General features: G+C 41.8%; 2 protein-coding genes and 1 long non-coding RNA gene across 3 annotated transcripts; 1 reads left to right on the top strand and 2 right to left on the bottom strand.

Annotated features, from left to right (window-relative positions):
• Positions 1 to 9,364: 9,364 nt before the first annotated feature.
• Positions 9,365 to 9,991, bottom strand: LOC104608795 (uncharacterized). Its single transcript, XM_010274877.1, has one exon. The coding sequence runs from the start codon at positions 9,989 to 9,991 to the stop codon at positions 9,365 to 9,367; it is 627 nt and encodes a 208-aa protein (XP_010273179.1).
• A 6,119-nt stretch (positions 9,992 to 16,110) lies between these two features.
• Positions 16,111 to 22,317, top strand: LOC104608759 (F-box only protein). Its single transcript, XM_010274844.3, has 2 exons — positions 16,111 to 16,440; positions 22,064 to 22,317. Exons 1-2 carry the CDS (start codon positions 16,277 to 16,279, stop codon positions 22,182 to 22,184), a joined length of 285 nt encoding a protein of 94 aa, XP_010273146.1. The 5' UTR covers positions 16,111 to 16,276; the 3' UTR covers positions 22,185 to 22,317.
• On the bottom strand, positions 19,873 to 20,633 carry LOC104608758 (uncharacterized). Its single transcript, XR_737147.3, has 2 exons — positions 20,157 to 20,633; positions 19,873 to 20,094 (listed from the first exon to the last, which is right to left on the bottom strand). It is a non-coding gene; the product is annotated as an uncharacterized LOC104608758 (long non-coding RNA).
• Positions 22,318 to 22,530: the final 213 nt, after the last annotated feature.

The following is a 22,530-nucleotide window of genomic DNA, read 5'->3' as shown; positions in this document are numbered from 1 at the left end:
AGGAAGGCATTGGTTCTCTCCCTCCTTTGTTCGACATCACTGGTACTTGTAACTGTGATTTCTCAAATTTTCCATGCGACCCCAAGTCCATGATTTTGGGATCTAACATCCAACATTTTTCTCATCACATCCCTCTATTTCCCTCAAAACAAATGAGAGAAAAAGAAATATTTTTGGAATATTCCATTTTTCTCATCCCCATCCAACAAACCAAACGGAGCCTAAATTGATTCTCAACCCTTAGCCAAGGATCATAATGGTTCATGGGCCTTCGAGCAAAAAACCATGATTTTCAAAATCGGACCAAACCAAAAACGGGAATCGATCAGATCGGTTCCATTTTATCTCAGAACTGTTATTTCACCAAAAATCGTTGATTTGATCAACAAACCACTGATTCGAGTGATTGGACCGTTCGAACCATCCAACAGTTTTGACCATTTTTTTTTCTTAAGCCCCTAACTAGCATAGGCTCGATTAATAATACTATCCTGAGGTCCTAGTCCTAGGAAACATCTGACCATTTAAACATAATATCCATATGCTTCTAATCTCTTCAGTAAGGGCATCACCGAAATCAAAGAAACCATAGCTTGATCCTCATTGTGATTCATCAGAAGGCCAAGCTCCTACACCAAATCATCTATCTCTTGTTGAGCTTCTCCTTCTCCTTCCATCTAAAAACACCAAGTAAAACTCAGCTAAGTGTCCAAGTAAAATAAGCACTACAAATAAGAGAAAACAACCTAAGAGAGAGTCTCTACAAGGGAGAATACCACAAAGGGTGTAGGAAAAAACAAGGAAACCTACTTTAAGGAAATACCAACTACACGAACCAACTTCAAAGACAGAAACCATAACCAAACATAGAAAATACTAACAGAACCTCACTTGCAAATTAAACCCAATAGGAAGCATAAGGCCTTTACTATCAGACGTAGTCATAAATCCATCTATTTAAATAAATTACCTCAAAAAAACCACATGTTGCATGCATCAAGTAAATAAAAACCAAGCAGAGTCAATCATGCAATTAGGCTAGAAGCAACCATCCTAACAGAGTTCAAACCAATCCCCCCACAAGATAGTTTCCCACAATGTCCCCTAATACATCTTCTTCGTGTATTAGAAACATCTCCCGATAATAAGTACCAGAAATGATGAGACATCATCGAGAGATGTTGCTAATACACGGCGATGATATGCTATGGGATATTGTGGGAAACTATCTTGTGGGGGACTGATTTCAACTCATCCTAAGATACCAAAAGAACTCCAACTACAAGGGAAGAAGGTTACCTATATCAAAGGAACCAAACAAAACCTGGTTACCTATATCAAGGAAACCAAACAAACTTGCTCAGTTGCTCAGAACTCTACCTCTGTTAACAGTTTGCTCTTTTTTGGATTCAGATCTTCTTTAGATGTCTCCCTTGATATGAACACCCAAACAGCAAAATACATGGTTAAACCATTATTAACCCCTCTCTGCCATTTGAACCTGCCTCTTTTTAGTTATTTTTTTCATTAGAACGCATACACATGTGATTATCGTATAATATATAGGTATTAGTAGATTATAGTTGCATCAGGAAACATAACCCATTCAATTCAACCCATTTTCTTGATTTGATTGAAATTGTATATATGAAAGGCATTCATTCTAGGTCATTCAGTTGTAGTCTTTCTTTTACCCAATCACTTAAACTCATTTAAGAGATAGACCATTTCATTGACACGTATGGAGCTGTATTCCCATTGTCACATTCTTTGCACATTCATTATCCAAATCTAACATAGCTTTCATTCATTAACAAATTATTTTAATTCTGAAGTAAACGATTAGCCGATCATCCCACTTGTTTGCATTCATTATATTCATCATACCACTTTTTGCTTTGTCATGACGTTTCAGATTTTTTTTTCCAGATATTATCCCCCACTAATTAAGCATCACATCTATCACACCACCAAACATATCTCCCATTACATTTTCCATAATACCTCTTTTTTATTAGATCAAAACACCAAGTTCGGCTCTTACCCAACCACAAGGCACTAGTCAATCTTTAACTGGTACTAATTGTGTGCGATTTGGATGTTTCTAGCTGTAAGGTAGTTCGGACATCGGTCATCAAGTGAATCGCTCAAATTTCAAGAAAGAAGGATCAGAAAACCTGGGGTGGCTAATCCAGTGAAGTCACTCCGATGCTTAAGTCAGTTCTCGGTAGGTAGATGTGAGCAGAAAATCAATAAAGTAGAGAGTTATAACGCACTTAGTTGTACGTACCTTCTGCTATGGGGTGAGTTTCCTTATATAGTTGAGTTGTCGTGAGCCCCAAGGAACCTGCCCCAGGATCTTTGGACCGGGTGGTAGGAGTCCGTTCCGCTCCAGAAAGTGGATAACGTGCCGGCCGGTTAAGGCTTATTGTCTCTATCCGATTCGGGCGGGATGAGGATAAGGCCTATAGTTCCGCGTCATGATCTCGGAGAGCTCAGAGATAGCTAGCGATCTTCTAGAACCTGCTCCGTGTTGCTTTGTTAGCCTCAACCATCCGAGGTCTCGGAGTTCGGTGCTACCCGAGGTGACTCGGCTTGTACGAGGTGACCCGATTCTCCGAGGTGACCGTAGTACTGAGTCATCATCCAGTTGGTGGGCTACATCCATGTGTCCTCTATTTATCAGGTCGGGCCAAATCACCCCTCATCAATTGCTCCCCACTCCCTGCATCGGGGTTCCTGACCCGGCACTGGGAGTTCATGACGAGCTGAGGTGGATTTGGCCTTAACTATCTTCCGAGTTTATTGCTGATCTGGTGGTTCGACCTCACTGACCTGCCTGGATCGACCAAGAAACCAGATTTTGTATTGGGGATGCGCGGACATCATGTGGGCTATTTAACCTTGCAGACGTCAAAACGTGCACTCAACCGATTTCGCTCTTGAGGGGTGTGCAGCCGGTTTCTTTGGGAACCATCGGATCCCACTGATCTTGACCATCCAAGATCGGCCATAGTGGTTATAAATAGGGGCCCTAGGGTCCCCATTTTCCTCACCATAAGTTGTGCAATCGTGGTGTGAGTTCGCGTGCCTGCTTCCAGGTCAGTGTCGTCTTGTCCTTGTCTTTGAAATCGTCTCCTCTCCGCTTTGGTTTAGGTAAGACTTTTTCATTTTTTATTTGCTTCCCTTTAATTATGATGTTGAGTATTAGTACTAGTAGCTTACTAGATGCTAGTAGCGAGTCAACTGGGGCCGATGTGGACTCCTCGGGCCAGATGGTAGAGTCTGGTCCTGCCGAGGTGGGCACTTCGGCACATAGTTCTGAATGTAGCTTGTCCGAAGAGGACTCCTCGTCAAAGGAGCGAGTGGTCTCTGGGAAGGAGGCGTCGACCACCCACGGTTCTCAGAGGCTAGGACTGGGTTGCTTCAGTCCTTCAGTGGTGACCACAGAGAGGCTCCAAATCCTAGCTCGACACTACAAATTTCATGAGGACCATGTTTGGAGTATTCCGATGGGAAGGTACCCATGGGATCATGACCTTAGCAAAGTCGTTGTATTCGAAGAGTAGCTTATTGCTGGGCTGCGCTTCCCTCTTCACCCATTTATCGTAGAAATCCTTAAGTTCTTTAACATCACCATAGGCCAGCTCCACCCGAACTCAGTTCGTTCCATAGTAGGCACTATTTCCTTGTTTCATCACTTCGATAGACCTTTGTCTATGGACACATTTAGTTCGATCTGTTCTATCAAGAAAAATTCAGCCAGCCTTCAATCTTTCAAGCTTCGTAGTTACTACCTAACTCCCCGCCCCGAGTACAAAATCTTGCATGGCTTTCCCAATAAGGTCTCAACCTGGAAGAGGCGTTATTTTGTTATTACTGTAGCTAGGGGGTGGTCGTTTCCTAAGCACTGGAGAACGGCCATCAGTGACCCCGACATCAAGCTAAACAAAGACATGAAGAAGCAAATTTGTGCCTAGGAAAAGCTCAACTTCGAGCTGGACACCTTCCTGGCTGAGGAGAAGTTAGTTAGTGTGGGGTTGAGTCCGGGTAGGTCTTCCCTTCGGTTACGTGCACTTTGTCTCTCTTGTACTAGTCTTCTTATTAAAACAACTTCTTTCTTTCTCGTAGGTTCTATGGTGGATATCCCAGTTTCCAAGTTATTCTCTTACATGAAGAGGAAGAAGAGGAAGGCATCTCCCACCGATCCCCCAACCGCCGAGCCCGTCACTACGACCACTGTTCCAGCTGCCCCGAGAAGGAAGGAAGATGCCCCTGTGATTGACTTGGTTGAGGAAGACTAGGGAACTAAGTCCCCAGCAACCCCAGCTCGTAGACCCGAAGTGGTCCAAGAGCCCAACCCCTGACCCATCTAACCCGAGGTGGCTGCTTACAATGTGGTCCCCGAGGAGGTCCAAGAGTATCTTCGATGCTCGTGTCGCCACATTCAAGAGTAAGGAGGCTATCTTTCCTATCGAGGTCTCCAAGTATGTCGGGATGCCACACTCCAAGCTCGCTACCACAGCCTGGGGGCATCTTATGGTGGTAGGTTTCTGAATTGAATTCTTTGTTCCTTGCATTTCTTCTTGTCTTGCTAATCGACATGATTGTTCTCGCAGACAAAATCAATGATCCACTCGCTGGTGGAACAATCTGATCGCTAGATGGAGTTGTTACAGATTTTCGAATCGAAGGCAAAAAGCTCAGAAGCCAAGTTGTAGTCCACCGAGTCTAAGGTGACAGAGAAACAGGCCAAGATGTTAAAAGTTGTGGACTTAGCGAAGAAATGGGAGGCCGAAGAGAAGCAGAAGGACGAGCACATCTACGAGCTGGAAAAAGAAGTCGAAGAACATAGATCTCTCCTTGCTGAATGCATGGCCATCTTCATCGAAGAGTTAAAGGAGGTCGGTGCTCATGCAGTTCGGGCCTATAAGGCTTCTTCAGAGTTCAATGATTTCATAAGCGAGACAGCGACCTCGGCGTTCCACAAGGGCTTCAAAGTTTGTTGCTAGCTGGCCAGACGTGCCTTCCCTCAGTCTAACTTCAAACCATTAACTACCATAGGGCTTTTCCATGGAAACGGTGGAGCAAGCAGAGGGGGAAGACCCAGAATCCGAAGAGGATAGCGAGGACATCGCTAACGAAGAAGCTAGAGAGAAGTCGGGGAACATTGACGTAGCAGGCGACGAGGTCATGGAGACCGATGAGGTTACTGCTACGAGCACATCCATGGAAGTGGACCCGGTGAAAGATCCTGAGAACATCGATGGAGGGGGCGAGGAGCCCCACCACAACTAAAATCTGCCTCTTTTCTTGGACCTCCCTGTATATACAGCATATACCAAGCCTCCAAGCTCGGTAGTATTTCTTTCTCTCCTTTTCTATTTTTCTTTTTTTTTTTTAATGTACTTCAAACTCTTTTGCATCAATACAATCTTGTTGAAAGCTTTGATCGTGCAAATTTTTCTAAGTGTGGATTACCCCGAAGTGCTGAACTGACGAGCTAGGCACGAGTAGGAATAAACCGATCTCAATGTACGCCGAAGTAAGCAAACGCTGTAGGGTATGTGCCCGACCTACCTGTGAACATGCTACTTTTACGTTTGCCTATGACGAAGCGACTAAGTCTTAGGTTTCCCATGCCGAAGAGGCGACTAGGACTTATTTGCCCATGCTGAAGAGGCAACTAGGACTTATCTTGTCTCGAGGCCTTTTGTCAGCTCGACACCATGGCTCTTAGGCTCTGGGAGTGACTCATAGTCCTCTCTCCAGCCCAGTGTCCTTTTGACCAACTTAGTGGTCTTGTGGACTTAGTGAAATTTTGGGAATGTTGGAGTTGCGAGCTCATAGATAATACCTCCTCACATTGTCAATGTTCCAGGCTCGGAGTACCTGCCTCCCTTCCATAGTCTCTAGCTTGTATGTGCCTTCCCCGAATACTCGTCTCACCCTGTACGGACCCTCTCAATTCGGACCGAGCTTACCTATGCCAAGCTTAGGTGTCATCACTTTACGGAGGACCAGGTCTCCAACTCGAAACTACCATCTCTTGACTTGGGCATTATAGTACCGAGCCACCCGCTGTTGGCATGCCGCAGTTCGAATATAAGCCAGGTCAAGTACTTCCTCAATAAAGTCCAAGTTAGTTCAGAGTTCATCGTTATTCACCTCCTCGTTGTACGCTTCAAGCCGCAATGTCGGTACTTCGATCTCTGTAGGGATCATGGCCTCCGTTCCATATGTCAGGTTGAAGGGCGTTTCACCGGTTATAATTTTAACAGTCATCCTGTAAGCCCAAAGGACACTAGGCAACTCATCCACCCACAACCCCTTAGCTCACACTAAGCGAGCTTTCAATTTGTGGAGGATAGCCCTATTTGTCACTTCAGCTTGTCCGTTTGCCTACGGGTGTGCTACCGAAGTGAATCTCTACTGAATCCCCATGTTGGCACACTGGTTCTAGAACTTGATATCTTCAAACTACTTCCCGTTGTCCGAGATCAACACCTTGGGTAGTCCGAAATGACACACTATGTTTTTCCAAAAGAAGTTTTGCACGTTCTGAGTTGTAATTGTCACCAGCGGCTCAGCTTCCACCCACTTCGTGAAATAGTCCACCACCACAACCAAAAATCTTCTTTGTCCGGTTGCCAGTGGGAATGGTCAAAGGATATCAATCCCCCACTACGTAAAGGTTCACGGGCTAGTCAGGTACTTTAGATCGGTGGCAGGTTGATGGAGGATCTTAGCGTGTCTCTGACAGCTGTCACATTTCTTGACGAGCTCGAGTGCATCTGCCTTCATGGTGGGCCAATAGTACCCTTATCTTAGTGCCTTTTGGGCTAACGCTCTAGCCCCCAAGTGTCCTCCGCATAATCCTTCATGGATGTCACGAAGTACCAATTCTGCTTCTGATGGCTGCAAGCAACGTAGGTAGGGGAGTGTAAAGGACCTCCTGTATAGTCGCCCGTCAATAAGGACGTACCGAGCTGACTGACGCTCTACCTCCGAGATGTGTTAAGTTCTGGTGGTAGGGTATCGTGGAGCAGATAATTAACGAGTGGGTCGATCCAGCTCGGTTTTACTTGCAACATAGGAGCGACCTCATCTGCCCCCCCTAAGAATGCTAGGCCGAGGCAGGTCTTCTATGTACACTATCCACACCGTATTGTCACCGATGCTCGCCAACCGCGACAGGGCATCGGTCTCAATGTTCTTGGACCTCGGTATTTGCCTGATAAACCAGGAATGGAAGCAGGGCAAGAGTTCCCTTACCTTTGCCAGGTAAGCCACCATAGTAGAATCTCGAGCTCCGTAGTCGCCGTTAACTTGCTTTGCTACTAACTAAGAATCGCTGCACATTACGAGGTGCCTTATGCCCAATTTCCTTTGCTAGACTGAGCCCGACAATCAATGACTTGTACTCCGCCTCGTTGTTCGATGCCTCGAATTCGAATTGGAGAGCATACTCCAGCTTCACCTCACTTGACCCATATAGTATTAGTCCAACACCACTTCCTCGCTGGTTAGACGAGCTGTCAACGTGGAGGATTCAGGGCTCCTCGTCCCAGATCGGTCCTACCCTGACCGGGACCAGTGCCGCGCTAGTTGACTCCTCGAACTTGTTAGCGGGCTTAATCAGTTCAGGGGTTGGCGTGCTAAATGTACATTCTGCTACAAAGTCCGCCAAAACTTGGGCCTTGATCGCTGGTCGTGGCTCGAACCGGATGTCATACTCGCTCAGCTCGATGGCCCACTTCATCAACCTACCGAACACCTCGGGCTTGAGCAAAACATGCTTCAAAGGTTTGTTGGTAAGGCGACGATGGTGTGGGCTTGGAAGTATATGTGTAGTTTCCGAGTTGGTACTACTAGCGCGTACACTAATTTCTCGATGTTGGGGTATCTGATTTCCGCAGGCTACAAAACTTTGCTTACGTAGTAGACAGGTCATTGGACTCGGACTACTTCTCTAATTAGTACTGAGCTGACTACCTCGTCACTCGCCGAGAGGTACAACTTCAGCTCGTTGCCTTCCTCAAGTTGAGTCAAAACCGGTGCGGTACTTAAATATTTTTTCATCTCGTCAAACGTGAGTTGGCATTCTTCAGTCCACACAAAGTCTTCATTCTTTTTAATTACCTTAAAAAAGAGTAGGCACCGACCCGCCGATTTAGACATAAACTAGTTTAGGGCAGTTACCAAGCTAGTTAGCCTTTGTACTTCCTTTATCTTTTGGGGCAGTCTCATATCTAATATGGCCTTGATTTTGTTTGGGTTGGCCTCGATTCCACGCCGGTTCACTATATAGCCGAGGAACTTGCCCAACATGACCCCAAACACACTTGTTCGGGTTGGGCTTCATGTTATATTTTCTTAAAATTTGAAAAACACAATTTAGATCATTAATTAAAGAACTCGAAAAATTGGGTTTTCACGACCATGTCATCAACATAACACTCTACTTTATTTCCAATAAGAGGTTCAAAAAGCTTGTTTACAAGTCACTGGAAAGTTGCTCCAGCATTTTTTAACCCAAAGGGCATTACTTTATAACAATATAGCCCAAGTTCGGTTACAAATGCAGTTTTCTCTTGGTCAACTACGTCCATCCTAATCTGGTTGTAGCTGGAGTAAGCGTCCATGAAGCTTAGCAACTCGTGCCCCAAGGTCGTGTCTACCAGGCGGTCAATTCTAGGGAGAGAAAAGCAGTCTTTCGGGCAAGCTCTATTGAGATCGGTGTAGTCGACGCACATGCGCCACATTCCATTGGCCTTCTTCACCAGCACAGGGTTGGCTACCCAACTCGGGTATTAGACCTCCTTAACAAAGTATACTGCGAGGAGCTTCCCGACCTCCTTGTTAACTACCCTCTACCACTCTAGGGTGAGGTTCCGTTTTCTTTGTCTAACTAGCCTTACTGAGGGGTCCACATTAAGTCTATGAGTAATTATTCTAGGGTCAATATCAGGCATTTCTGTAGTGGACTAGGCAAAAACATCTAAATTATCAAGTAGAAAGCTTACCAACTGCAATCTGAGGGGATTGCTAAGCAGTGCGCTGATCTGGAGGGTCTTCGCCGGATCATCTTCGGAGACTCGAGTATGGGTGGTTTCCTTCACTGGGGCAGCTCACTTCTCTGTATGTTCGGGTGGAGGCTCTAGTTCAACATCGTCTGCCAACTTCACCTTGCCCTTCAACGCGACCACGTAGCACTTATGCGATTCCAGCTGGTCACCTCGTACAACCCCTACTCCGCAGTTTGTCGGGAATTTCATCGCCAGATAGTAGGTGGACATGACTGCATGAAGGGTGTGCAGAATGGGCCGACCTAAAATCGTGTTGTAGGGGGATAGAGTTGCGACTACAAGGAAGGTGTGCTCGAGCGTGCGAGGTTGGGCCATGTTCCCGCTGCAACTGGCACCATTATTCGTCCAAGGGGCCTAACTACTTTGCCGCTGAATCCTACCAGAGGTGAGTTTGCTGGCTGCATATCACTTTGTTGTAATTGTAGCTTCTCGAAAGCTTCCAGAAAAAGGATATACGTAGAACTCCCTAAGTACACCAATATCTTCTTTACTTTGAAATCGTTGATTACTAGCTTGACAACGAGGGCATCATCGTGCGGATACTGTATCCCACGAGCGCCATCCTCGGTGAAATAGATGGGCTCTTCGATCCGAGGCCTCTTCGGTGGGTTTCTTGCTTCATGCTCAAGCTCCCGAACTGAGCTGTTTCTTCTGCTCGACTCCGGAGCATTTCTTCTTTGGTCGGCTTGAAGATCTCCCAACTCCCTACCATCCCGCTGGATGTACTGCTTCAAATAGCCGCGGCGGATCAACTCCTTAATCTCGTCGCATAGGTTCCAACAATTCTTAGTGGTGTGCCCGAAGTCATGATGGAAGTGATAGTAGATGTTCGGGTTTCTAGTTGTCGGATCTCCCCACATCTTGGGTGGCCACTTGAGGTAACTGCCATCCTTTATTGACATCATTATCTCACCTCGCTTCGCGTTGAGGGGAGTGTAGGAGGACCTTTCAATGGGGGCTGTCCTAAATTGCTGACCTGATCTAGAACCCCAAGATGGAGACTTACTCTTCTTTCTTGGAGACCTACTTCTCCTTGGTGACTTTCTCTTCCTTCACCAATGCTTACTACTGCTAGCTTCTTCGTCTTCCCTTTTTCTCTTTTCTCCTTGTGGGGCCTCAACCTTGGGGTTAAGTGCCTCCTTAGTCTTCATAAAGTTTTCAGCGTCAGAGAGAAATTTCTTGATGGTCTTCAATGGATAAACACCGAGCTGCTAGCTTCTTTGTCTTCCCTTTTTCTCTTTTCTCCTTGCGGGGCCTCAACCTTGGGGTTAAGTGCCTCCTTGGTCTTCATAAAGTTTTCAGCATTGGAGAGAAATTTCTTGATGGTCTTCAACGGATAAACACCGAGGTGCCATGCGAACTCTTTGTGCTTGACTCCCTTTATCGCCACAGTGATCCAGACAGCTGGTTTGAGGTCTGGTATTTGTAAGCGTTCGACGCGGAAGCGTGCAATAAAACTTCGGTTGGTCTCATTCTCCCTCTACACCACGTTCAGAATGCTCACTTGGGACTTCGAGCACTTCTTACAAGTGATGAATTGGGCATTGAAGCGATCGACGAACTGGGCCCAACTAGTAATTGAGCCCGACGCTAAACTCCTGTACCACGTTTTGGATACCCCTCTAAAAGTAGTAGAAAAGGCGACGTACATGCTCACCTCGTCTGCCCCAGCGATGAGCATCTGAGACTGGAATGCATCGACGTGATCATTGGGGTCATACTTCCTATCGTAGGTCTCCAAAGTTGGGACCTTGAAGTCCTTTGGTCTTGGGGCTGCAAGGATGTCTGACGACAAGGGGGAGGGCCGGCTATGTAGCTATGGAGCTCACTTCCTCCCGCACTCTACTCTGCTCCAATGGCTGACTGTTCCTAGGTGTCGGGCTGTTTCTAGGGGATTGTCGACGTGACTTGCGGTGACGCCGCTTCTTTGTTGCTTCCACGTTGGTGCTGCTTACCTCCGTGTTGTCTTGGACTTCGATCCTCATTCGCTCATGTTCTTGGAAGCTATCGCAAGGTGGGAGAGGGTTCCGACTTCCCGCTTCTTCCCAGTCACAAACTTGCTGATGGCTGTTGTGGGGCTTAGAGGGGACTTGGCGTGAGCTCGTGCCTCTAGCCCCGAGCTGTTGTTGGTTACTTACTTGGGGCTCGTGGTTCTCTCTCCGCAAATGCTGCTACTGATCGGTCCATGTTCGGTGACTGACCTCAGGCCGCTCGTTCTGGTTTTTACCCCCTTGAGGGGGAGGGGGTGTACGCCAACCCTCAGTCCTGTCACAAGGTGGGGTCTGGTTCTGGAGAGGAACTGGAACCTGGGGATTTCTCACACCCCGGGGAGGAGACCGACGCGCATTCTGCTGTTGATTCGAATTCCTATTCAGATTCAGGTTCTGAGATTGATGCTAGTGCTAATGTTGTTGGTGTTGCAACGATGGGAATTGTTGTTGGTCCTGCTGGTAGAAATAGTACTATTGAAGCTGTTGGAACTGGTGCATTTGATTCATCTGTAGTTGTATGGTTTGGACGCTCTGGACTAGTTCGTCGAACTGCTGGCGCCCGAATCCAAGGGGGACCACAGAGGGCTCTAGCACAGAGAAAGTGGTGCTCACCTAAGGTAGTGAGACGTTCAACTGCTGTGTACCGTAATAAGTCGGCTGAGGAGAGATCCCCGAAGTAGTAAGAGGGATAGTAAACTGGCCGATGCAGACCAAAGGGAACTCCTAGTTGGTTGTGCTCTGATCTTGTCCTCCAAAGGCGGTCACGTCAGCACTCTTTCTAGTATTGCTTGAAGAAGCCATTAAATAGGAAATAATTGAGAGGTAAAGAACTTTAGCTTTTCGAATGTTTCCCACATACGGCACCAATTTATCGTGTGCGATCTGGGTGCTCCTAGCTATAAGGCAGCTCAGACATCGGTCACCAAGTCAATCGCCCAAACTGCAAGAAAGAGGGATCAGAGAACCCAGGGTGGCTAACCCGGCGAGGTCGCTCCGATGCTTAAGTCAGTTCTCAGTAGGTAAATGCAAGCTGAAAATCAATAAAGTAGAGAGCTAGAATGCACTTAATTGCACGTACCTTTCGCTATGGGTTGAGTGTCCTTATATAGTTGAGTTGCCATGAGCCCCAAGGATCCTTCCCCGGGATCTTTGGACCGGGTTGTAGGAGTCCGTTCCGCTCCAGAAGGTGGATAACGTGCCGACTAGTTAAGGCTTATCGTGTCCATCTGATTCGGATAAGGCCTATGGTTCCGCGTCATGATCCCAGAGAGCTCGGAGACAACTAGCGATCTTCTAGAACCTGCTATGTGTCACTTTGTTAGCCTCATCCATCTGAGGTCCCGGAGTTCGACGCTACCCGAGGTGACTCAGCTTATATGAGGTGACCCGATTTTCCGAGGTGACCATAGTGCTGAGTAATTGTCTAGTTGGTGGGCTACATCCACGTGTCCTGCCAAATCACCCCTCATCAAACACCGTCTTAGTTCAGGTTTTCTTTTTTTCTTTTTTTCACTTACCATGCATTTCCATTACTTAAATTCCTTGACCAATCATATGTGTCATTTGTTAGTGGGTCATTTAATTTATTTACAGCTTCAGCTTTTTAGTTACATTAATCACTCTCATATCCCTTTAATACAACGTTTGATTATCTTGATTTATCTTTGAGTTTCTATAATTAATTTTTAATCTTTCTTGGTGCTTTTATTTATATATCTTTGTGTTTCAATAATCTTTCTTGCCTAGTTGTTAAATTGAATAGTTAAAGTTTGTGCGGCGTGCTTAACACCTTCCCACATTGTACTTCGCTCCCTAAACCCTAAGAATCTCTATTCCCCAGGCTATGAGTCATTATGAAAACCACTATTTTTCTTACAAAATCCTGGATTTTCCTAAATTTCAAATTCCCAAAAATTTAAGTGATGACTTTGTCTCCCTTTGGTTCAGATAATTACACCTTGTGTTTTTGATACTTTGAACTTTGGTTCCATGAATACGAGATGGTTTAGACTGTATACCCTTCCTGAATACGGGGTCACCTTCTTAGACTTTTTATAGTAGGTCTAGGTTCACTTTAAGTTGCTCAGTATTTGTGATCTCATTGGACTACTTGGTCTGACAAGGTCAATAATCCAATCTCCATAGCTATCACAACTTCAGCCTCGAATGTTAAGTTGAAAGGCGTTTCTTCTATTGCCAATCTAGGGGTTATCTGATATACCCATAAGTTAACAATACAGTTCCTTTGCCCATGCTACGACTAAACCCCCCTGAGTTATGCGTACAGGGCATATGCATCTGTATGTGCCCGTATCATATTGTATATGCACCGATATGGGACGAAAGATACAGACATGATTTGCATTTACACTTGTGCATCTATATGTAAAAAATGCTTCTAACGTGATTTAAACCCAATTCTCCCATCACACAAGCCTTAAACACACTCTTATAAACCACTAAGCCAACCTTCATCTTACGATGATAAAGGAAATAAAAATAACCTTTATCAATTAGTCTATATATAATCTAAACAAATAACATATATTTATGTTCAACAATTCCAACTGATTAAATAAAAAATAATATTCAAAATTAGTATTTTGTAAACTAATGGAATAAATTATTTCTCAAATCCAGATTTATATAAAAAAGTGGTTTTAAATCTCAAGAAATTTATACATATAAAAATATTAGTGATAGATTGATTATTTTATTACTTAAAATTTATAAATTTGAACATGATATGTATCTTAAAATCTTTATAAATTATTAATTAATATTTTAATTTGCAATGAATAACAACATATTTATTATTTACAAAAATGAAAATATTTTTTTTACAAAATACTAGAAAATATAATATAAATTGAATTTGTGTTCAAATCTACTAATCTACTTTTATATCAAAAATGTTTTTTTCATTTCATAAAATTTATAAAGATAAATTGAATTCATACCCGGAGTTTTGTAAATAAACTTAAATATACCTTGGGGGCTGTCTCCACTAGACTTAAGTGAACCCTTATTTCTTCTCCAGTATCATAAACTTGTTTTAATATTCTAAAAATCCTATTTTACCCTTTACAAATAATAATTTTTTTTAAATAATATTTTTATTTTGTTTCTGAATTTCTACAATTGGAACAATGTTTATAATATACGACACAGAGGAATCAACTTTGACTGGTGGGGGCAGTTTGTTCAAGTTATAGTGGTGAACCAATTCGAAATCATTAGGAATCCAATACCTGGCCACGGTACCACAATGAGTACCTTCAATTTCTGTTAAGCTCCTATTATGAATTGTACAGTGGTACAATATATAAATTCTGTGTGTTTCCTTCACCTCGCCAGAGTTCACTCTATGTATAGGGGAAAGGAAAAACAAAGTGATGAACATTATTTGGGTCTTTTATTTTTTATTTTTGCTATTTTTTTTGAAATTTAAGGTATGATGAAGGATAAAAATGTCTTTTTATAGCGACAAGTATATTTAAGTCTATTTAAAAAATATAGGGCATGTTTAAGAAAACTTAAGGTATAATTAAGTCTTTTACCCTGCATATATATTTTATATATTTTATGTTAAGATTATATATTTTTATAAATTATTAATTAATATTTTAATTATATTTTACAATAACATGTTTATTGTTTATAAAAGTAAAAATATTGTTTACCAAACATTTGAGAATTAATTTTTAGTAGATTATTTTGTTAATGATAAAAATTAAAAATAATAAAATGTAAAATAATTGATATAATAATTCACATATAATAGTTGCATATATTTTGTGCCTTGAACTTCAATAGAAAATAACACAATAATAGCTTTTTACATGTATTAATTTGTCAAAATATCTATAATATGTTATAGGACTCTTGATTGATACATTATCAATAAAGTTGTATGATTTCTGTGCATAATATATTTCTTCATAAATACCATTAGAATATAGTTTTATTATGTATTTATATACTAGTTATGGCTATTTTGATCTTAAATATAATGCTATTAAGATAATTATGAAATTTATATGCATTTCTTAGTCTATCCAAGCATCTTATTTCATCCCTATCCATGCGTTTCCAAAGTATACTTGTATACCAATAATATGATAGATACTAGATACTAATACTTTAATCATTGGAGATGATTGCATCAGAAGAAAAAATGTACAACACACCCTATGAATATGACATCCATCCATACATCTAAAAATTCTCCCAATGAATTTAGGGTTCCACTATGATATCGAAAAGATATGATATTGGAAAAACAACTAAACAATAAACTGAAATCACAAATGTGATAGCAAATAAAGTGTTATTTATAAAAATTCATGGGTGGGTTTTGATTGGTCAAAACTGTCTATATTTTTTGCATCATAGATTTTCCCCATAAATTTAACATAAAGTGAAGGAGATATTCCTAATTTATGGGGAATGCCTTGCTCTCAGCGCATGTGCACCAATTTTGCATTCACGTCTAGACCCGGATTCGACATATACCAATATAAGAGATATTCCCAATGTGTGGCTGAACTTTTTGCTTGCAGGTCCTCACAACACCATTCTCACACCATTCCCAAGGAAATGGGATCTGCTCCTCACAGAACACGCCTCACACCCACCTCACAGCCACATTTCACCCTGCATTGGAACATCTCTCCATGAATAATAAATACAAATAAAGGAGATGTTCCCGATTTGTGGCTAAAACAAGTTGTGAGGTCATCATGAGACGCACTATGTGAGGAGTAGATCCAAACTCCTGTTCCAACAATGAAACTGCATCTATTCCTCACACATCGCGCCTCACACTGACCTCACAGGTGTATCGGGAACATCTCCCTTCTCTACTTATATGTTGTTAATCAACTCTACTTATATGTTGTTAATCATGGGAGATGTTCCGGTTCCCACTGCACGGTGAAATGTGCCTGGGATGTCAGTGTGAGGCGCGTTCTGTGAGGAACAGATCCGGGTCGGCGAGCGGTGTGAACACGGTCGTGAGGACTGAATCCGATCTTGCAGAAGATCCGGGTTCATACTTCATACGGTAGGGCTCACACCATTTACTCGGTGTGATCGCTCTCACGTGATCATCATCCATAAATCTCATTATGATGCGAAGAGTACCCTCAACCTGGCGCAGAAACAGCGGTTTTGCAAAGGTAACGAAAGAGAGCGATGGAAAACGGTGGGAAAGCAAATGGTGGAGAAGAGAAGGAAAAGGTGGTGGAGAAGCTCTGCAGACGTTGCAAAGAAACGTTCAACCCTTCCTCTAACAACACATCTTCGTGCAGGTTTCACCCTTCATTCTTCGTTTCTCGAAGACATGACGATCAGAAGAGGTTCTCTCTCTGCCCCTGTCTTTGTTTCTCTCCATAGTTTGCACAATTATTTTGGTTTCCATCTTCAACCACTGGAATCTAGATATACTAGCCGATGGTAGTTGGCCCAAATAACAAATAGCATGGTCTTTCTTTTGTATGATTGATTATTTCTCATGTTTGGCCGATTTCTTTCTCTTTTGTTATTATCTTGCAATAGTAACTGATGGGTGTTGACCAACATGAACATCCTGGCTTTCGTTTGCATGATTGATGGCTAATTGTGGGCAATTTTCTAAATTTTGTGGCTTGAGTCAATAAAGCGAACAAACCAACATCTATTTCATGTGATAGCGTATATGCTTGAAGTTTTCCTTGATTTCGTTTGGAAATTAAAAGTAACCATGAACTGAGACATGCTTTGGTTCTGAGATCTAACTTTCCATAAAGAAAATTTTAGTGGAAATCCTTGCACTTTACCTTTATGAGGCATGATCCACAAAGCAGATGGTGTATTACAATATGATCCCATTATTATGATCTAAGTAGTTATTTTTATCGCACTAGTTGAAATTATAGCGAAATCCATAGAGTGCAAATTTATTCCTCAGGCTCAGTTTTGAAGGAGTACAAATACAAATACGTAGAGTACAAAACCTTGTATTTTATATTATTTTGTATCAATTTGTACTGTACGTATTTGTATTTGTACTCCTTCCAAAGTGAGCCTCAGGGTTTGCAGAGTCTGACACTATTGTCTAGAACTTGTTTTCTCATTATATACTGGGTCAGCATTATTTTGTCCATGTTCTATTATTTATAATTATTTTTTCGAGAAGTTTTTTTGGTGACCACCATCTGTATTCTACCGTATGCTTGCAGCCTTTTCTTCGTTCCTTTCTTTAGTCACTATTTTTTCAAGAAGGTTTTTTCTTTTTTTTTTTCGGTGGTCACCATCTTCATGCTACCGTATGCTTGCAGCCTTTTCTTCTTCCCTTCTTTAGTCACTTCGGGTACTTAGTAGTTCATTTACATGGATTAATGGATATCTGGTTAGAAGAATGGGCTTCACCGTATGATTTGAAAACCATTACCGGAGAGGAAAACTCCCTGTTCAACCTCTTCAAACTGATCAAGTAAATTACTAAAAACTAGTATGAGCATGCTAGTTCACCTGTGGGAAATGGATGACTTTTGTTTCATTGTTTCCTACTAAAACTAGTACTTTAATTAGGTAAGTTCCTAGTTGAACCATCCAAATTGTTTTATTTGTGGTTGGAATTAATTTTGGTTATAATAATCTAGTGGTAGTTTCCAAGTTGTGAACAACCTAAAGAACATTACTAGCACAGCTAATGTTTATTGCAGTATCTCTACTGATGTGATAAATAGATGCCTAGTAGATGAAAAAGCTCTGACTTGTTTCACGGTTCAGAAAACATGTGTGGGGATGATTTTCAATGTTATGCAGCTCAAGGCCTTGTTCTAGGCATTTTTGAGGCAAAGAAGAAGTATTCCAAGCGGGCATTTTAGCATGGGAGCTAGTGGGGAGCCTACTAGTGTCATTATACTAAGAACTTTCAAAAACCAAGGACCATCAATAAAGACCATATCTGGGATTCAAAGACATATTATGTAAGGTACTGTCCAAATGGCCATCTCTGATGCACCTCAAATACATATTACTTTCAAGAACTTAAATATTTTCATACACTTGACACAAGCCTTCAGAACCAGGTGGGGCAGAAGTGGCCATTTGAAAATTCTCAACAAAACCTTGAAATTTGGATTGTTGCAAAGTTCCATATCCAACCTACCAACTTATTATATGTCATTGTTTACGATACCTGCATTGGTGCCAAGCATTTTGGACACAGCTAAGAGAGATTTCTTATGGGAAGGATTTAAGGAAGGGGACCACAAATTCCATTTTGTATAATGGAACAAAGTATGTGGTCCAAAATCAAGAGGAGGGACAGGTCTAAGGAGCCTTCAGGTGATGAATAAGGCTCTGTTATCTAAATGCTGGTGGAGGTATGGTAATAAACAGGGGAAGCTTTGGAGGGAGGTAGTTGTGGAAAAGTTTGGTAGAGCCATAATGGGCTGTGAATCTCTTGACTCTTCCCAACCCTTTGGCTGGAGCCCTTGGAAAGGAATTCTAAAACTCAGGGATGGGTTTAGGAAATCCATTAGGCTAAATCCTGGTGCTGGTGATAGGATTCTATTTTGAGAAGATGTCTGGTGCGGGGACAGACCTTTGACACAGTCATTCCTTCTCTCTTTGCAATTTCTGCAAAAAAGGAAGCCTCCATTGCACAGAATTGTGAGCTGGTGGGGTCCCAGGTCGTGTGGTCTCCACTTTAGGTGCCACCTCAATGATTGGGAGGTTGGGGATCTGATTGAGTTGATGACCAGCTTGGCTAGAGTTTGCATTCCAGCCAGCCTAATGTGGGTGACAACAGGATTCAACCAGATCTTACTATAGCATGGTTAAGGGAGAAGGAAGGAGGGCCTTGGAGGCTAGCACACTTGTTGGCTGAAGCCAGAGATGTCTTGGACTCAATGAATGTAAAGCTGGTTTGGATTCCTAGGGAGTTGAACACTGTTGCTGATAGCCTAGCAAAGTTGGGGGCTTTTAGAGAAAATTTGTTTAGTGACAGTTATTTTCTCTGCTTCTGCCTCTTCAGGCTGCTGTACATCATCTCATGTACCCTTTTTCTTCTCCTTTTAATGAAAGTTAACTTCGCTAAAAAAATCATACTACAACCTCGTGATGGTGGAAGCTGTGAATCCTGTTCATTGGCAGTGGATCTGGAAAGCCCATGTCCCTTTGAAAATTTTATTTTTCTTGTGGTCTGCAATATTAGATAGAATCTTGACATGGACCGACTTAACCAAAGGGGTTTGGCTCTAGTCAATGTGTGTACCCTCTGTGCTGAAACAGAGGAAATGGGTCCACATCTGCTGGTTTGTTGCAGGTACTTCTTTCATTTGTGGACCCATTTTGTGAGGCTTTTTGAATTGCATTGGATGAGCCCACCTGAGATTCAGGGAATAATCTCAGCCTGGAAACTGGGTAGTTTATCCAAAAAAGGCACAGCTTATGACAGTTTGTTGGGTACTATGGAAAGAAAGAAACTTGCGAAATTTACTCATAAAAAAAAAAACAAAAAAAACTTGCGAAATTTTGAAGAAAAATCACTCCCAATGGAAGCTTTGATTAAGAAGATTGAACGACAAATAATGAGGTGGATGAGTAGTTTGAAGCTTTTTGTAGGGGTTGGTGGCGATTATTTCAGAAACCACTGGCATTACATAGGTTTTTGTCACTAACAATTTTTTTTTTTTTTTTGGTATGAAGTATACAGTGGCTATTGGCTAGTTATGTATCTTGTATATGCTTTTTTCACAGTGGTTGAGGTGAGGGATCCTCTCCCTCATTAGTAATAGAAGTTCTTTTTTGTTTTGTTTATCAAAAAAATAAAAAAATTATTCTGTTTAACCTTTAGGTTTAAACTGTAGATGGATAAGTGATGTTTGGACTTTTTTGTAAAAAGTTATGGAGGACTGAGAAATAGGAAGTTCAATATATCTAAACTGCAAATATTTACAATTCCATAAACCTAGGGTCTTGGGACTTGGGATTGGGAGGGGTGAACTGGATACAAACCTAACCTTCATAAACCTAGGGTCTTGGGACTTGGGATTGGGAGGGGTGAACTGGATACAAACCTAACCTTTGGGATTTTTTGCACATGTGTCCTTATTCAGACTTGAACCAACATTATCACAATCTCAGGCTCAGAATCAATGACAATAAATAGAAAATTCTGAAGTCTCTTCATTTCTTCTATGTCATTATTTTTCATGTTGGAATGATTTAGTTACCTCTCAGCTAGAAAGATCTCAAGAGATTTCCTTTTATTGATTCCAACTGAGGTTTTGAGTTAAGATAATAAACCCTTGGCTCAGATCCACTGACAATAAATAGCAAATACATTTTGAAGATCTACATTTACTACATATCATTGTTTTCCATTCTAGAATTAGTTTCTTCATGCTAGAGTGGAACTACAGGGATTTCCTTTTTATTTATTCCAACTAAGAGGTTTCATAAATTAGAAGAAATATCACTGATATTAAAGGGGCTTAGGATTTTTTTTTTTTTTTTTTTTATTAAATGGTAGCATTCATTGAAAAAAACCGTGGGGGGGGGGGGGGGGGGGGGGGGGGGGGGTACATGAAGGATGGGGCTTCGAATGGTGGAAGGAACATAACCCTCCTTGTCAAGTGGCTTTGGATGTTTAGCAAGTTACGAGGGAAAGTTGTAGTGTAGAAATATGGTATGCAGAAATTTTGTGTAAGAGTATTTCAATGTCTTCAAATAGTTATGGTTAAGTTCTTGAAGAGGTGTTTCCAAGATTTTGAAAATATAATATAAGACATGCAGTGTGAGGTAGGAAAAAGTGACAGGGTATGGGGTGATTGTTACCATTGACTTTACAGAATTATGCATTGGCTATGCACAGCTAGCTAGGTGCTGATGGTTGCTTCTTTACAAGACTAAATAAGATATGATTTGGGTGCCAAGATTCAAGAGGAACAATGAATGAATGGGTTGTGGATATTGCAGCTGTTTTACTACCCAGACTAGCCAAAGCTAGGTTTAGGGAAGAAGAAAAGAGTCAGTAGATGGAACTACAAATGAGTATTCACTAAAAGCTCCTTTGTAACAACAGTTGGTTCAGAACTGCTCCCATGCTCTAGACCCCTTTTTAGAGGATGCATTCTGTGATAGTCTTCTTGCTTATGGACTGCAAGTTTCGGGAAATACTTCCTGGTTATGAGCTAGTTATAAGTAAAGAAATTTTTAGTCAACTGCCATATTTTATATATTGGGGGGGAGCATGCAAATCATATTTTGCTTCACTGAGCTGTGCATGTTGTTTTGGAGTCATGTTGCCACCACAACCTTAGATTCTCAAGGAAATGGATTAATTTGTTTTTCTTTATCTTTCCCTTCGGCAAAGTCATGGCTGGATACAGTTTTGGATACAAAATTTACACTAAAAATTGAAATATTCAACAGGATACGACACTCCATTACAGGTATTGGGTATCATAAATATCATTTCCCTCCTTTTGTAAACAAGGAATAGAATCAATAGTGTGCATCGTTTTTGAGGTTATTGTTGAATCTCTTTTTATGTTTATCTTCCCTAGTATTCGTCATCATCTCAAAATTTCTCCTGAAAAGAAGGGTTGGTTTTGTTTTCTTTCTTTTACTTGTTTTAAGCACTAATACAGAAATTGAACATTTAAAAGTATGGCTACTGTTTATGGTCAGTACTGTAGGTTTTTGCAACATGTAGGCCACGTGTTGCAGAGAACATGCAACAACTTATTCCTTCAATCTGCTGCAAGTTGGTCTGATTTGATGCACAACAGATTTGACATTCTAAGCTCTCACTCAGACATTGAAACTCTCCGGATCCTCAAAAATGCTGTCCTAGTGAAATCTTACTATGCCTTGTATTGCAACAACAAACTTAATAATGCTTTGATTAAGTAGTTTCCTTTCGAAAGACTTTGCCTTCTTACCAGTCTTTTTGTTTTATTTTTCTCTGCATTCTATTTGCTTAAGGTACTATGAGTTGGGGCCAGATGATCCTCCTTATGCTGCCAAGTTCTATGATTGCTGTGGGGCCGAGGACCCTAATGCATTAGGCTGCAGAACTGATCTCCATGTCACTTACGATGAGTAGTAAAACTCTTTTTATCTCCGTGGCCTGGACTGTATATTAAATGTGTAAAGATATAGAACTGGATTTTCATCCTATAATTAGTTAGATTGTATTTCATTTTACCATATAATGACAATTGTGTCTTTTCCAGTTAGGTTCTTTGCGGAGTTTTTTTTGGGCCTGACGTAGATTCTGTGAGGACTAATTCAACTTCAGATGTTGAATGATCCTTGGCTAGTCTAATGCTTTCACTCTCTCTAAAGCATAAAAATTAAGCAGTCTGATTTTAGTGTCAAGCAAGGATCACTCGCCCATACACATTTAATTTGAAAATAAAATCCCACCAGAGCATGACTGCCGAGTCACA

Source organism: Nelumbo nucifera, chromosome 6, assembly GCF_055504915.1.
Source record: "Nelumbo nucifera cultivar China Antique chromosome 6, China Antique-T2T, whole genome shotgun sequence".
NCBI classification, from domain to species: domain Eukaryota; kingdom Viridiplantae; phylum Streptophyta; class Magnoliopsida; order Proteales; family Nelumbonaceae; genus Nelumbo; species Nelumbo nucifera.
This window is presented reverse-complemented; position numbering and strand designations above follow the sequence as displayed.